Source organism: Nelumbo nucifera, chromosome 6, assembly GCF_055504915.1.
Source record: "Nelumbo nucifera cultivar China Antique chromosome 6, China Antique-T2T, whole genome shotgun sequence".
NCBI lineage: Eukaryota > Viridiplantae > Streptophyta > Magnoliopsida > Proteales > Nelumbonaceae > Nelumbo > Nelumbo nucifera.
This window is the reverse complement of record NC_142654.1, coordinates 18,973,684-18,989,424: the sequence shown is the minus strand read 5'-3', so window position 1 is coordinate 18,989,424 and position 15,741 is coordinate 18,973,684. Positions and strand designations below refer to the sequence as shown.

The following is a 15,741-nucleotide window of genomic DNA, read 5'->3' as shown; positions in this document are numbered from 1 at the left end:
AATAAAAATGTCCTTCGATCTGTCATCTCCCCCGCCTTCAGTTGCAGAGGCTTGTTTTCTTCTGTAATAAATTCTCTGGCAAGATTCCCGATGGTCCTCAAACGAATTCAACGGATCAATCCTAGTTGATCTCAGTGATTTGAAATCACTTTCCGGGACTCTAAACCTCTCCTTCAATCATTTCTCCGGCGAGATCCCAAATATGACTTGGCAGACTACCGATGATAATAAACTTCGATCCTAGGCATAACAACCTCAGCGGACAAATCCCTCATACCAACATTAAGATCACTTGGCAGACTGCCGGTGATGGTATCTGATACCAGTTCAAAAGGGCTAAAACCAGGTTTTATAAATATTAATCGTTGCAGACGCCGCCGGAGTTGTCCTCATCTCTCGTCTCTCATCTTCTCCCTCACTTTCTCTCTCTGTCCACTCCGTCATCGATGAGGATCAGAAAGCGATGGCCAGCACTAGATCTCACCTCTTCCACGCCCCAACCACCATCACCTTCCCTTGTACCATCTTCAGAACCAAAACGGTCATTGCACCCCTACTCCGATTTTCCCCTTACAAAAAACAACCGACACCACCTCCGTCCACCCTCCAATTCGGCACCTAGCCCACCCCTCTGTCGACCCAAGCAGGAGGATCGACAACGCTTCAATCTGCAGCTCACCATGACTAAAGGAACCGACAGCTGGATTTTCTCAAGCACCGAGAAAGATGAATCCCACCACTCATCTCATCAGCTCGATTGCATGCACAACAGTCCTATTTCTACCCAGGTGAAGACTGAAGATTAGTCAAATCATTTCTCCGTTTTTTTCCATTTTTCTCATTCGTTATTTCTCCTTGTCTTCTTTTTCTTTTTCTTCTTCTTCTTCTCTCTCTCTTCTTTTTTTCTTCAAATTTTATTCAAAAACTGCACCAGCTTTCCGATGTCGCCGGTGATCTAAACCAGACCCCTTTTTAACTGGTACACACCCGGGCGCACATTAGCTGATTCTCCCCTCTCGTTCTTTTATTTCCTTTTTCTTTCCTGTCTTGGTGCAACGATTTTATTGTGCACTCAGACCCCATTTTCTTTGGCTCCTCTTATAGGATTCCCAAGCCGGAGAAGAAGAAGTTGCCGACGACAAGAGATTTGCTGCTGCGACTAATCAGAGGTAAAGTAGTCAAAACGTCTTTTTGAGAAAGAAGATGATGAATAGTGTGTTTGGGTTCTCTTTCATTTTCTTGAGAAAGAAGATGATGAACAGTGTCCAAGGATAATTTTGATATTTTAAAAATATTAAATCGCACATGAGATCATGTGATATACATAACTGACGGTCTATTAACGATAGGTACTAAATTGTCGCAAAATGAAAGTTCGAATATTAGATTGTCATGTTTTAAAGTTCGAGTATTAAATTCGCACTTGACCTAAAGTACAGAATACCTATCAGGAATTTTCCCTAATTCCCATTAGGAAAAGATTTACGTATCCCACCTTGGGGGCAATTTGGTAAATTCATGCCACCTTGAAGGGTAGCTTGGTAATTCCACCAAGCGACCTAATTGTGACTTGCAAAACAGTAACCATTGCCAAGCTAATGCATGTGGATCGACCTGACTCGGCCATTTACACTCATGCACTTATCACAGGCTAATGGCCAATCATATACACTCAACTGGAGCATTACAAAGAAGATAGACTGACCTAGAGAGGTAGTATGGGATCTATTATTCCCACACCTAACAACTATTTCCTTTATAAATAGGCGAATCATCGAAGATACAACTCTTTCTCATTCTCACGTCTATTCTTTCCCTAAATACTCTCACACTCAGCACACCTTGCACCTTGATCCACTATCGAGTTCATCCATCCTCAATTGACTTGGGGGATATTTGGAACTGTTTACATTGGATCCAAATAGGTATTTCAACAAATGCCCATGTATTTCATTGTTTGGTTCAACTGATTATTAAAAAATTGGGACCCCATTGATGTAGTATCGGGGAACCGTTTCCTCCAACGGTTGACTGATGTATATCCTATCTGGTGCTTACCTGTCAGTACGTACATGAAAAATGGTGATAAAAATCATCTTACCAAACAGCATAATGTTTCTCTGCCTATGTGGCAGAAGCTTTTTTTTTTTTTGTGAAAAATGGGTTGTGGAAGCATGGACGTTTTTTCTTGAAAATCGGTCCCAAAAAATGCAGTTTTCTACTTCTACCCTCATCCTCATTACAAGATCAATCATCAAAAAATAATGGTTTGATATATAGCTGGATTTTTAAAGTCAGTGTGGGCAATTGCCCCCACTGATATTTGAACAAAGGTTTGTATAATTATGAAAATTATAAAGAATTTTTTTTTACAATTGCCCCCACTCAAATAGGGGATCAAATAAAATAAAGAAATTTATTTTTTTTTACAAAATAAATAAATATATATTCACTAAATTATGAAGTTTGAGATTTAGGACTTTTAACTTTTACGTTTTTCTGTCTTTTTTTTTTTCATACAACGGTTTTCATTAATGGAGTCAAATTTGGAGCTTCCCCTTGCTAAAGGAACCCAAGTATTTCTGCCATGCACAGAGTGATCTAGTGTTATGCATGGTTAATCAAGACCATCCATCCTTCCAAAAAACAAAAAAAATCAAGATCATCCATCAATACACAGGAGAAGGGATCCATTGGATCGGTTACATATTCACATATTTTTTCCATATCATTAATAAATTTAAAATTAAAATACACTATATTATTAATAAATAAATTAGAAATGATTTTAGGCAATATGATATCATGAATAAAATCACTTAACCATTTTCTATGATATTTGGATCTATGACTAGCACTCTAATAGAAACACAATATTCAAGCCATATATTTATTAACGATGAACAATCATATTCTTGTACGTGTTCAAGAAGTCAAAGAACCATAGAATTAAGAACTCCCAGGCCCCTAGCGCCCTAGTCCCTCGAGGCTAGAGTTGATAAACTGCTGGTCGCATATAATGTGATGTCTTGAATTAAGTCATACTAAAACACCCTCAATTTATTTAACGGAGAAATAACGATAGATTTTTGAATTATACTGCAGAACTATAAATATTTAAAATGTCAAATACCTCATTCTATATATTAATGTCCGCCCAAAATTGGTATCAATTTCATATTGGCACCTACCCCAAATGCATTTTGGGTCTAAAAATTCTGACCCTGGGCTGAACCATCATTTTCCCTTTATTTAATTGGCATTCTATTAGATAATAGTTAAAAATGACAGTTTTGACTTTAATATCTACTTGAATAAATAAAAGTAATAAAACTAAAATACTATTTTGCCCCTAATAAAACATAAGCCATTACTCTATTTGGTCCTATTTAATCATTTTTGTTTTTTGTAAGAACAAATATTAAGGATATCTTTGGAATAAACAATCATGGCCCATGCCCTTGAACATTTTTTTATTCAGTTTACATTTTTTGTGATCATGTTATTATTTTCAGATGGCAAAATAAGCATTTTTTTAAATGAAAGATCAATTAAGTAAATAAGATGCCAACTATAAGAGGTGCTTTAATAAAATGAATTTATAAGGTAGGTTTAAATAAATTCGTCAAACTATATATATATGGCGCTTCGTAGTAAATGACCCTTTTTGAATTTCAGTGAAAGGCTTACATGTCCATGTATAATTGGGGGATCGCATGTGAGCCCGGATCTGCTCCTTACAGCCTGGCACCTCAAAATGTCCTCACAAAATGTGAAATGCCACGCGTCCTCAAACACATGTGAACTTTATAAACGAGTGGAAAAGCCGAACAATCTTTAGACCTCCATTCTGTTAGTTCCCCTCCCTCCCACCCAAGTGTTAATCAACACTTTCTAGTTTTCTGTTCAATTCCCGCTTAAATCCCTTGCCTCTCCTCTTTTCTCTCTAGCAACAAAAGAATGAAACCCTAATGTCCTCCACCGCTTGTAGTGTTTTTTCCAGCGGCTGGTGATTTCACCGGTGAGAATACATTCCGACGACAATACCCTATGGTCATCGATGAAACAAGATTCCAGCAATTCTGTTTATTTCTCTTTTCTTGTCCAAACTCTCATCCCTATGCAACTACAACATTAGTCCATTCATCATCTGTGTCTATGCTGAATTCAACAAACTACAATTTTCGTTCTTGTCAAGATAGTAGTTTTCATATGGAAATTGAACATCTAGAAGAATTGAATGTGAATCCTCAACTTGTTACTCGAGGAGATTCTGTGTAGCCACCATCTTCTATGCTTAATTGCAGTAGTAATATGTGAGTAGACCAAACAGTTGTTTCAACCGAAGCAGTATGCCTTTGCATTTGGGATGTTGACCTTGCAAAAGCACCTTCCCATATGGATGGTAAAATAGCTAAAGTAAAGTCTTCAGATCAGGTTTCTGATGTACAATCACATGATCCATCAACCAAAAACTCATCTTCAAATGTGAAAATAAGAATTCTCTAAATTAGAAAAACCAAAGAAAGTTGTAAGTGGTAAGAGGAAAATAATTTATGATATTAACTTATTCTTAAAAATTAATGGAAGTCTCTACCAAAAGCTTGGAAAGATTGGGAATAGAGGAAGGAATGGTCATCGGTGCCGTAGCCTACATGTGAAGAAAAAAGACCCAACGGAGGAAGCCCTCGTACTGCCATCAGAATCTATTCTGGCCAGTGAGATTGTTGGCTGCCAAGAAGAGGCAGGGGCTTTGAGTGGGAATAAAATAGAAAATTAGAAAATAACAAATAAGGCTTAGGAGTGGGGGGAGGGGGCTAACGGAAATGGAGGCCTAACGACTTTTTGGCTCCTCCGCTCGTGTATAGAATTCGCATGGGCGTGGGACACGTGGCGTCCTCACATTTTATAAAGATGTTTTGAGGCGCCAGGTGCGAGGAGCAGATCCGGACTCATCGCATGTAGCCCAACCGTCCATCACCCATCACACAAATGACATCTACTCGAATTCGGATTTGCTACTCACAAAGGGCACCTCTCAGCGCGTCGCAGCTGTGCATTGGAACATCTTTCTTTGAACGAGAACAACATCATTACGAAGATGTTCTAAATTGAGGCTGCTACGCACGATGAGTTTGGTGTCTGGCGCACTCCGCGAGCGAGAGCAAATCCGATCTCCATCTAGATACCATTAATAACTGTCCAGAAAATCAATATGTTCATCATTTTGATTGACAAGGTCATTTCGGTAATTGCACATCCCAGTTATAAGCAAGCTCTGCGAAAAAATCCCGCCGATTTTTCATTTGAACAGAGAGGAGATTAGCGGAATTGGACAGCACGAAAGTGGCGCGGAGATGGAGAAGATCTGCGTAGCTGTTCGAGTTAGACCTCCGGCTCCGGTGATCCAAGAAGTCTCCAGCGGGCTCTATTGGAAGGTTGAACACAACCGGATCTCTCTGCACAATCCCATCGGTATCCCTATTTCTGGCGCCTCCTACGCTTTCGGTATTCTCCCTTCTCTTTCTCATTTAATTCCTTTCGTTTTTTACCAATGCTGCCGTTTTTTTCGAGTATTCAAGATATCTGATTCGCTGAGGATGCTCGTAGATCATGTATTAGATCAAAACTGCACAAACGCCAAAGTCTATGAGCTTCTTACTGAGGACCTTATTAGAGCTGCCATTGAGGGTTTTAATGGTACGTTTTATTTTTTAGCATCTTTGTTTGGTATGTTGCATGAAGAAATGGATCAATGTGTGCTCAAGGTTTTGTAATTCTCTGTGTTTCATAAGGCTTTTGAGAAAAAAAAGAAGGAAGCATAATCATTGTTCGTCTATTTTATCAACTGTAAGGCAATGAGAGACAGACAAGAACTAAGCTTTTGAGAACAACCTGATTTATGAAATCATGGCGTTTGAACCTTTCGTAGAAATCCTTCTACAATTCGCAAGAATCCAATTAATTACTCTTACGGCAGGCCGTAGTGATGACTATAACCTGCACTAGCATATAGGTTAATGCTCGCAATGTTCTTGATGCTTTAGTGTATGTCACAACGATATTTGAGAATCATTTTTATTTTTCATATGATGTATTGGTCTTGATCATTGTGAAATCTTCAGGAACTGCATTTGCATATGGACAGACCAGCAGTGGCAAGACATTCACTATGAATGGTTGTGAAGATAATCCCGGAATTATTCCCCTGGCTATTAGAGACATTTTCCAACATATTCAGATGGTATTATTGTTTTTCTTTTGGAGACTGATCCAAATGTGGCTACACTATGCAATTCTCTGTTCACCATATCATTATTTAATATCTCCAGGCACTTGACAGAGAATTTCTGATTCGAGTTTCCTACATGGAAATTTATAATGAAGAAATCAATGATCTTTTTTCCCCTGAGAATCAGAAACTTCAAATTCATGAGAATTTAGAGGTGAGCTCTGCAGAAGGATTTGCCTTTTGAGCAACTTCTTTATCATATAGTATGGCTGATTTTCCTTGTTCTCTAGCGTGGCATCTTTGTTGCAGGTCTTAGGGAGGAAATTGTAAACAATGCTGAACAAGTGCTTAAGCTTATTGAACAGGGAGAAGGTCTGATCCTATTGATATAAATGTACTCTAACTGTCTAACAGGGTATCTCCAATATAGTTCTTTTCACTAGATGCACATGAGTGTACTTATTTCAAAATCTGATTTTTCTAGTTAACCGACACTTTGGCCAGACAAACATGAATGCTCGAAGCAGCAGATCCCACACAATATTTAGGATGGTAAGCTGGTTTCTAAGTGTAACTTCAGTTGTCATATGTTTCATTTGTTTTCTGGGTTCCCCCAACCATGGATGCTTAATGGTTTTGTATTTGATCAGGTTATTGAAAGCAAGAGCAAGGATACGAGTTCTAGTGAACATTCAAATTCGGATGCCATTCGTGTATCTGTCCTGGTTTGTACTTCTTTTTTCACTACTGTTTAGAAATAAACTCTACAAATATTCTTCTCTAGACATTCTTTTTTGTTTTTATTTGCTTGTTTAGTTGCTGTTGATCATTTTGATGTTTTGTTCTGCTTATCTATGCCACTGACTTATCTTTATTCCTTTTATTTGTCTGTATTCAACTAGAATTTGGTAGATTTAGCTGGATCTGAGCGGATTGCTAAAACTGGAGCTGGTGGAGTACATTTGAAGGAAGGAAAGCACATCAATAAAAGCTTAATGGTTCTTGGGAATGTAATTAACAAACTGAGTGATGGTGGAAAGCAGAGGTACTTAACACTTTTGCAACCAGAACCTTGCTCAGTGAACCCACAATGCTAAGGACTGTATTGCTTGTGCAGGGGGCATATTCCATATCGTGATAGTAAACTGACCCGCATACTTCAACCTGCTCTGGGTGGTAATGCTAAAACGTCCATAATTTGTACAGTAGCACCAGAGGAGGTACTTTTTGTTCATTTTTTAATCTTTTTGCATGTTGTACAGATTTGCAATTTGAGGAGTTTATTACCTTCTGTACTTAATGTATTTAGGTTCACATTGAAGAAACAAGGGGAACCCTCCAGTTTGCCAGTAGAGCTAAATGCATTACCAATTGTATCCAAGTTAATGAGGTGAATATTTTATGTGGATTTTCTTTTTTTTTTCCTTTCACCTGAAAGGTGATTGGGTGTTGATTTCCAGATGATTAGTCTATAAAGCAATTGCTGGCCATGAAGAGTTTGTAGCTTATGATGGAAGTGATCAGACCACCCAAAATATGAAGAAAAAAAACCCAAACTTCTTTGAGACCTGCATTGCACAAATAAATGGTTGGTATCCTCTTCTACTATGTTACATAGCAGATGCTTGCTATCTAATCTGATATATCTACATCTCAACTGATTTTAAGTTGGAACTTTCCGGATTGTAACTACTATGTTACATAGCAAATGCTTCCTCCTGAGGGGAAATGAATTATTCCAAATCTTTGCCAGCCTTGAAGTAGATTTTGCTAGTCTCCTTTTATTTTACCATGATACGGTAGGGATGTGGATGGACAAGGAGCTGGATACAGAACTTGCATTAAAAATTGAAGTACCTAACACAATATGGCACCCTTGTAAAGGTGTATAGGTATCTGGGTATCATATGTTCATTGTAGTAGGAATTGACTGAAATATCTCTCTTAGGGTCATACATCCATGTTCACTGAAGAGTTTCTCATATCTACAGCAATCATATCACTACTTCAATAAGTTTTAAATTTGCATATTGTTATAGAGTTTGTTATCAAAAGAACCAGACGATTTTCAAAGCTGAAAAAGTTTACTTCATTATGTAGCATGCTAGCATACTTTGCTTTGGTTGCACCTTTTCATTGGGTTTGATTCATGTGAATTTAAGCATTAATGTTGAATGGAATATGAATCAAATATAGTTTCCCATTAAACAATGACTATGTATAAATCCTCTTTCTATGGTCAAGTTGTAGATTTGACCATGTTATTTTCTGCCATGCTGACTTCTGTCTTTCTCTCTCAATAATTATTTTTTGAAATGTCATTGTTACTTTCCTTTGAACTGATCTTCTAAAATCTAGGTCCATATTTCTTATTCTTGTGCTCGAATTGTTCAACATTTTCTAAATGTGGTTTATTTTGTCATAGATCCTAACTGATGCAGCCTTATTGAGGCGACAGAAACTAGAGATAGAGGAACTGCGTAAGAAACTTCAGGTTATGATTCATCTTCTTTTCAATTTATATTTTTAGAGGTTTATAACTGAGTATACATAGAAAATTTGTTGTTTAGGGATCTCGGTCTGAGGTGCTTGAGCAAGAGATTTTGAAACTGAGGAATGAATTGCTGAAGGTAGGTTTTTGCTCTCAACAGCTTTCCTATGCTTTTTATGTTGCCTGCCTCTGGACTCATTGTCCTAAGCACCCTGCAGAACTTGTTAACTTCTATTGTTTCCTTTCATCAGTATGAACTAGAGCGTGAAAAACTTGCAATGGAACTTGAGGAGGAGAGGAAATCACATAAAGAATGTAATCAGTGCATAAAGGAGCAGCAGATGAAAATAGACAACATAAACAGTATTGTTAGTTGTTCGGAGCAAGACGGAGATTCAGTTCAGGTAGGACCGCAGAAAAGGAAATCCATTTTCCAGTGGTCCTTTAATATAATCATCATCATCATCATCATCATCATCAGTTGAGGTTGGACCTCAGAAAAGGAAATCCATTTCCCTATGGTCCTTTAGTCATTCCATTCTGCTCAGTGCCATATCCATCATTAAATTATGACCACTTTATTCATTTCTTACTACTGCTATGCAAGTCCTTTTCGGTCTGCCCATAGCTCTTTTAGCCCCTTCAACTTTTAACAGATCACTTCTAACAGGTGCTGTAGATGGTCTTCTATGCATGTGATCAGACCATCTAAATTTACTTTGTCTCATTTTATCACCTATTGGAGCTACTCCTACTTTCCTTCTTATGACTTCATTTCTAACCCTGTCCTTTATAATTTTACGACTCATCCATCTAAGCATTCACATTTCTGTCACAAAATGGTCCTTTACTACAATATTGTTTCTATTTTGATAATCCACTATTTTTGAATTTATCTAATATCTACCATATAAATATTTTGTGACTATTCTATTAATAGCTAATAGGACAGCGGTTGACATCCTCTTCCACAGAATTAACACCTTAGCCAGTTAGCCTTGAGATGTGGGAGCATGTAAATTACTTGCATCTTTGTTACGATAATTTACCTCTTCTGCAAAAATTGGGATGATACATTTTCAGACCAGCTATTTTCTTCAGAATTGTAAATTGGTTCTGCCCATTTAACCATTTATGCATTATTCACCACCAGGAGTTCCAATTATTTATTAAATCTGCATCATGTAGAAGAAATAAATTAGAGAGAGAAAAATGTTCTCATCCTCAATAAAGATGATGTTTGTGTAGATAGGTTATGAGTTAAGCATAAACTATTAGATTGTCCATGGGATTATTTTAGTTTCAAAAATTCTTCTGTGGAAGCACTTCATGGAAGGACCTACCAGAATTTGGTAGGAGGTATTTTGCAAACTTCTTGTTAAATTTCAATTTTTTTTTTGGCTATAACCACCAACCTGTTAAGATGGCTATTTTGCCAATTTTTCATCATAATATGACATCTCAGGAAAAACAATGAGTATCAATGTTTTTAGTAGGGTTGATTTTGTATCTTGGGTGTTATACCAAAAATCCTTTTCTCTTGTTCTTTCCTCTTATTCTTGCATATCCTTTTTTCTTTTATTAATGCTACCTGTTTCCCATGAAAACAATCACAACATTGATATCAAATCAACAATGAATTGGGTTACTCAATTCGAATTTGAATATCGAGTAAAATGCATGTGATTTCTGCTTCTGAGTTGTCTGCCTCTTACATTCAAATTCTTAAGAATCCTTTTACCTAAAGCAAAGTTATTTTCTGATCTTTGTATTTAGAATGCTTTTCTGATTTATTTCTACTGGTTTTTCAACTGTCATTCATCTGTTTTCCCTATAGTAGTCATGGAAAATTCTAGTGTTTAAATAATGAAGTGATAATTGATCAGTGAAAACTGTGTCAGTTCTGTTTGCGTTGTTATGCTTTTAATCACTCTTTGAGGAGAATTATTGTTGGTTGTCTCACTATGAAAGAGTTAAGACCTGCTGTGCTAAAGGTTGTAAATTACTTCTAACTCCCCGTTGTAGTGGAAAGAGATAATTAGCCTCACCTCTTAATATGAAATGAGATTTTACAAAATACTCGAGTGGAACTGAACCATGGAACACTTGTTTAACAAGGAGAATATGATAGTATTCCTTGTTTGTGTTCTTTCGTTTTCTTCATTCTTATTTTTGTATTTTTTTGGTTTCTGTGCTTTATGATTTGAAGATAAAGTTTTTTCCATCATCATCTAGTATGGCTGATGCTGGGATTCTTGTTCTATTATCTACTGGGTGGGGGCAGCTGCCTGTGAGACAAAGACTAGAGGAAGACAGCAATGACGACCATAGCACATGCCAAGAGAATGCTTTCAAGACCCCTTGCTTTAAATCAGTTCGTAACACTTTTGTTGCAAAACGATCAAATTATTCAAAGCTACCTGACTCTAGTCCGCTTCCAGATGATTTCAGCAATGTTGCTGATGAAGAGTTGTGGTTGAGGCTTAACAAAGGCCATAACACTGATCTCAATTCACTTCAAATGACTCCTTCCATAAAAGCCCATTCATTTTCATCAAGTGATCCATCAGGACCATCACCTGTGAGTTTATTTCCATAAGATTTTCTTTGAACTTGGTTTGCTCACTAGATATATTTTCTCATTTGGTACATTGAAAAGTTTAGCATCTCATTGTTCTTCATATTGAACTATTTTTGTATTATCAATGACATAGTTGAGGCTCTAACTGGAAGTCTGGAACGCATGGGTCAGATTATGCCATTTTGTACAGAGGTTTAAAATAACAATGAAACATGCTCACTTCTGGTGCCTTAGTTTGACTAATTCATTTCACATTTCATAGAACTTGTTTGCTAACTACATTAATAAAGTAGAAAGCAATTTCAAGAAAATTGGAGACATGAAAGTAGCATATGCCTTAGGAAATGTCATTTAAGATTTCACAGTGCATTTCAGCTTTAGAAGGTTACCATTTAATTCATGCAACTTATGTTTTGAAACTACAACTACTAGGCTGTGTTTGGATGGTAGAGGTCGAGTTGGATTTTAACTCTATTCCTGACTCAGTTCTGTAGAAATAAAGTGACTAATCCCCTCAATCATTTTGAATTTATCTAGATGCAGATTTCAGTGCGGAAAATGCCACTCTTCTCCAAATTGGTGCCAAAAGTGTACCCAAATGACAATATGTCAATTCACATAATTGACAATTCTAGTTCTGCCTCAAAATGCAAATCCAACCTCGGATTCTATATAGACAATTTACAAAATTGAAGAAATTCAAGGTGTCATGGAATTGTGCCCATGGGAGACATACTATACATGCTAAATATTTTCAATATATAAAAATGTCAAGGAGCCAAAGAAAATCTTGTGCCACTATACATCCTGGAATGTCAAATGAGCATTTATCGAATATGAATGATTGTTTCCAGTTTTCTTTAACTGTACTTGCATGCACTTAACTTGGTTTTGCATAGTGGACTTTTATGGAATCTTTTAATGCCTATTGCATGAGTTGTCTCACTTAAAATTGATTTTATTTGTTTCTTTACGTATTTATAATCTTCCAGGGTTATTCAATTGAGTATTACAAAGATGAGATTCAAAATCTCAAGAGACAATTGGAACATACTATTGAAGAAAAAAATGAACTTGAGGTCAGTGACTTTATACTTATCTCGTTCCTTCTTTTTTCTAAGGTTTTGGGCTTGCAAATAGGTCAGCAAAGTTTTAGTAAGGTCACTAATAAATGTTTGCCTTAAAATGTCTAGGCCTTCACTAGATGTAGGCAATGCATCTAAAACAAGCACCACTAGGTGATGCCCAACAACAAGGCCATAGGCTTGGCAATCATGATACACTTCTTTCAATGTTTTTACCTTTTCTTTTTTTGGTGAACACACGATACTGCACTTGCAAGAAAAAAGTATGTCTTGTGTTAGAAATAAGTTGATTATATTATGTTGAATTTCTTAACACTTACTTACAAAGAAAAGATGTAAAAGGGGATAAAAGTTTGCAAAAAGAGAGAGTGATGAGAGTGAAAGGATCTAGTGTTTTGAAGAAGAAAGACTAGAACAGGGAACCGGGTAAATTAGTCTCATAGGAGACAATGAACTATATATAGTAGATTATATATCATTCATAACATGAAAGACTGCATCTTTGGTAGGACTGGTCCAAGCCTGAGCTGGCCCACTCAGCTTGAAGGTTCATATGGTCAGGCCCTGCTTTGGGGCCTAAAATGAGTGAAGGTCGAGCTTGATACATGCTTATCACTTGCCTTTTTAACATGCTGAATTCTAGCCCATGCCTCACCAAGGTCTTCCATTTGCCTTGACTATACTTGTGTAATTAATTATTCATATATTTTTGAAATTCTTAATTTCCTCAAACCAATAGGCAATTGCTTTACTTCTCCCTTGTTTCTCCATAGTGAAATTCTAATGTCATCTGATACTAGGACTGTTAAATGTGACTTAGAGAAAACATGTCACAAGGGTCTAGTGAAGACATTCTGGAGAGACTTGAATTAAAACTGATATCTTGCTAAAACGCATTGGATGGTACGGTGTTTTTGTAGCTGGGATCAACAAAGCAATAAAATGTTTTAACACTAATCTTTTGCTATTTCTGTACTATATTTGATGCCATCATTAGGAATTCCATATTATAATTGGCAGTATATAATTTCAGTTTTCACAAACAAAAGAGCGGTTTTCCACTCTTTTCCCATCATGCATTATATTTTTGTCAACTTTTATAATTGCAAATAAGAGTCAACTCTGTTTGTAACTTCTCTCACTTTTGTTGCTTGTTCCCATGTAATAAGAAACTTGACTTCATTTTCTTCACAGCAGTTTAATTTGTTTCCTATGAATTATTTGCAGAGAAGTCATGCAAAACAGCTATTCTTGAACAACCAAATATTGGTGGAGATGTCTAAACTTCAACAAGAGATGCTATTGATTCGAGGGATTCCACAAAAGCTGTGTGTATCTGTAACACATTGCAAAGACATCTATAAGGATGTTTTATCAATCATGCAGGTAAGAATTGTGCATTGTTTCCAATCTTGGGCCTCATTTTCTTTTTAAAGAAATGAATCTTAGAATTGACTTTTCCTCACATGAACAGAGTTTTGTACCTGATAAAAAATCTTCAACTGCAAGATTGCTTTCAAGCACAGGTGACATTGGTATCAATTTATTCTCAACTTTAGAAGCCCATTTCTCCATGGATATAGGTGGCTACAAAGTTTTAAGCGGGGAGAATTCTCTAATTCATGAACAATGGAAAGTACTTGTTGAGCTGTTGAACAATGTAATTACAATTTTAGTATCTTCACAAGCATTAAATGTCAAACGTGAATGTCTAAAGATTCCAATGTGCACTAGAAAACATGTGGTAGCTGCCAAGTCACAACCATCAAGATTTCAGTTTTCCATTTTGACTATGTTCTCTTTCATGATAATAGGAATAGTTGTTTATTTTTTGTGCTTCTAATGGTTTGGTTGTTATGTACTCAGACATGGCTCAATTAATTCATTATGCAATTATACAAGCAAAAATATCTTAAATAAAAAGAAGTCCATGCACAAGTTTTATTTCTTGCTGCTTGATTTGATTGCGCATCTATGAGGACAGCTCACAGCTTTATGGTTCAACTCTTGTCTCTAAAATTGTGTCATGACATAATCCACAAATAAATCAAGTTGTAGGTATGAGTTATCTAGACACATGCAACTTTTGTACGTTAAATTCTACATCAATTCTGGACTTCTTTTTCTATATTCCCTTGGTTTTTAATGCCAAGACCTTTTAATGACCTGCAAAATCTGCTCCAGCCTATCCAATTATTTTTTAAACCATTCTCATTACGATGGAGAAACCCATCAATGGAGAATATGTTGAATTAAATGAGCATACTTATTGGTCCATACAAAAAACGAAAAATAAGGAAATAGATTCAACTAGCTAGGGCTGTTCATAAGAAGCCCAACCCGACCAAGACCGACCCAACCCGAGTTGGTCGGGTTTTCATCAGCACCGGTCGGTTTTGGGTTGTATAAATTCATAAACTGATGGTTCGGGTCGGGTTCGGTTCGACTTAGTTCCTACTTAATTAAAAACTGAAATATCTGAAAATATATATTCCAATATCTATATCTAAAAAATATATATTATGAAATATGTCAGATATATATTTCTAGAAAATATATATTCCAATATATTTGTATGTATATTTTTTGTTTATATATATATATATATATATATATATATTTCTAAAATACATATTTCAGTTTTAAATATATTTCCAGAAAACTAGGTGGCCATGGGGGGCATGGATGAACTTAGAGCCGAAACCAACCCAACCCGACCTGGTTGGTTTTGCTTAACACTGGGTCGGTTTCGGTTTCCATCTCAGGTAATCCGATCAGGTCAGACCGGTTGGAAAAACCTCAATAAACCGATCCAACCCGACTCGTAACAGCCCTACAACTATCAAAGGAAATACAAAGAATATAATGTTTGCAGAGAAACTCACCTTCTTGTGTAATCAGCCCAAAGCCTGGCTTGTGTGTATACTATATATGGATCGAAGGGGCAACAACAGACATTTGTTCTTTCAGACCTCATTAATGATTCAATGTAGTGAACCATGATGAGTAATTCCCAAATGGGTCGCAGCAATAGATGCTCTTATTTTGGAGGCCCTAATCTCTGTACTCATTTGATCCCCTTTTACTATCTTAGCTTAAGTAATTTCTAACCCTAATACCAAAAGAGCTTGGACAGAAATCTAATAGGATCATTTCATCCGCCATTATTAACAACTTCTAAGACTAACAAGCTGTAAAACCACAAACGCCAGACCGAATTTCTTTCTTGAGTTACAACAAAAAATGTTCCCCGTTCTCTCGACTAGGTGATCAAAGTTGAGTATGAATTTATTTATTTTTTCTTCTTCAAACTGCATCATATTTAACCACTTTCTTTTCACGCGCAACTGTA

General features: G+C 36.5%; 1 protein-coding gene across 3 annotated transcripts; it reads left to right on the top strand.

The window, feature by feature from the left end:
- Positions 1 to 302: 302 nt before the first annotated feature.
- Positions 303 to 14,297, top strand: LOC104591241 (kinesin-like protein KIN-7L). 3 transcript variants are annotated; one of them, XM_088889171.1, is made up of 19 exons: positions 303 to 788; positions 1,105 to 1,169; positions 5,315 to 5,508; positions 5,611 to 5,700; positions 6,126 to 6,244; positions 6,333 to 6,446; positions 6,523 to 6,604; positions 6,717 to 6,784; positions 6,883 to 6,957; positions 7,135 to 7,277; positions 7,350 to 7,452; positions 7,542 to 7,622; positions 8,658 to 8,726; positions 8,803 to 8,862; positions 8,975 to 9,127; positions 10,933 to 11,304; positions 12,297 to 12,383; positions 13,617 to 13,775; positions 13,864 to 14,297. In XM_088889171.1, the coding sequence occupies exons 1-19, from the start codon at positions 447 to 449 to the stop codon at positions 14,230 to 14,232; spliced, it is 2,745 nt and encodes a 914-aa protein (XP_088745297.1). In that variant the 5' UTR covers positions 303 to 446; the 3' UTR covers positions 14,233 to 14,297. The 3 variants fall into 3 exon arrangements, with proteins under 3 accessions (XP_088745297.1, XP_010248347.2, XP_010248348.2); XM_010250045.3 differs by having other exon boundaries at positions 305 to 788; positions 11,008 to 11,304; XM_010250046.3 differs by having other exon boundaries at positions 592 to 788; positions 5,266 to 5,508.
- Positions 14,298 to 15,741: the final 1,444 nt, after the last annotated feature.

Coding starts and splice junctions, on each gene's coding strand:
- LOC104591241 (XM_088889171.1), top strand. CDS start 447: ATGAGGATCAGAAAGCGATGGCCAGCACTAGATCTCACCTCTTCCACG. Junction 5,701..6,125: donor TGCCATTGAGGGTTTTAATG/GTACGTTTTATT, acceptor TGAAATCTTCAG/GAACTGCATTTGCATATGGA. Junction 6,245..6,332: donor TTTTCCAACATATTCAGATG/GTATTATTGTTT, acceptor TAATATCTCCAG/GCACTTGACAGAGAATTTCT.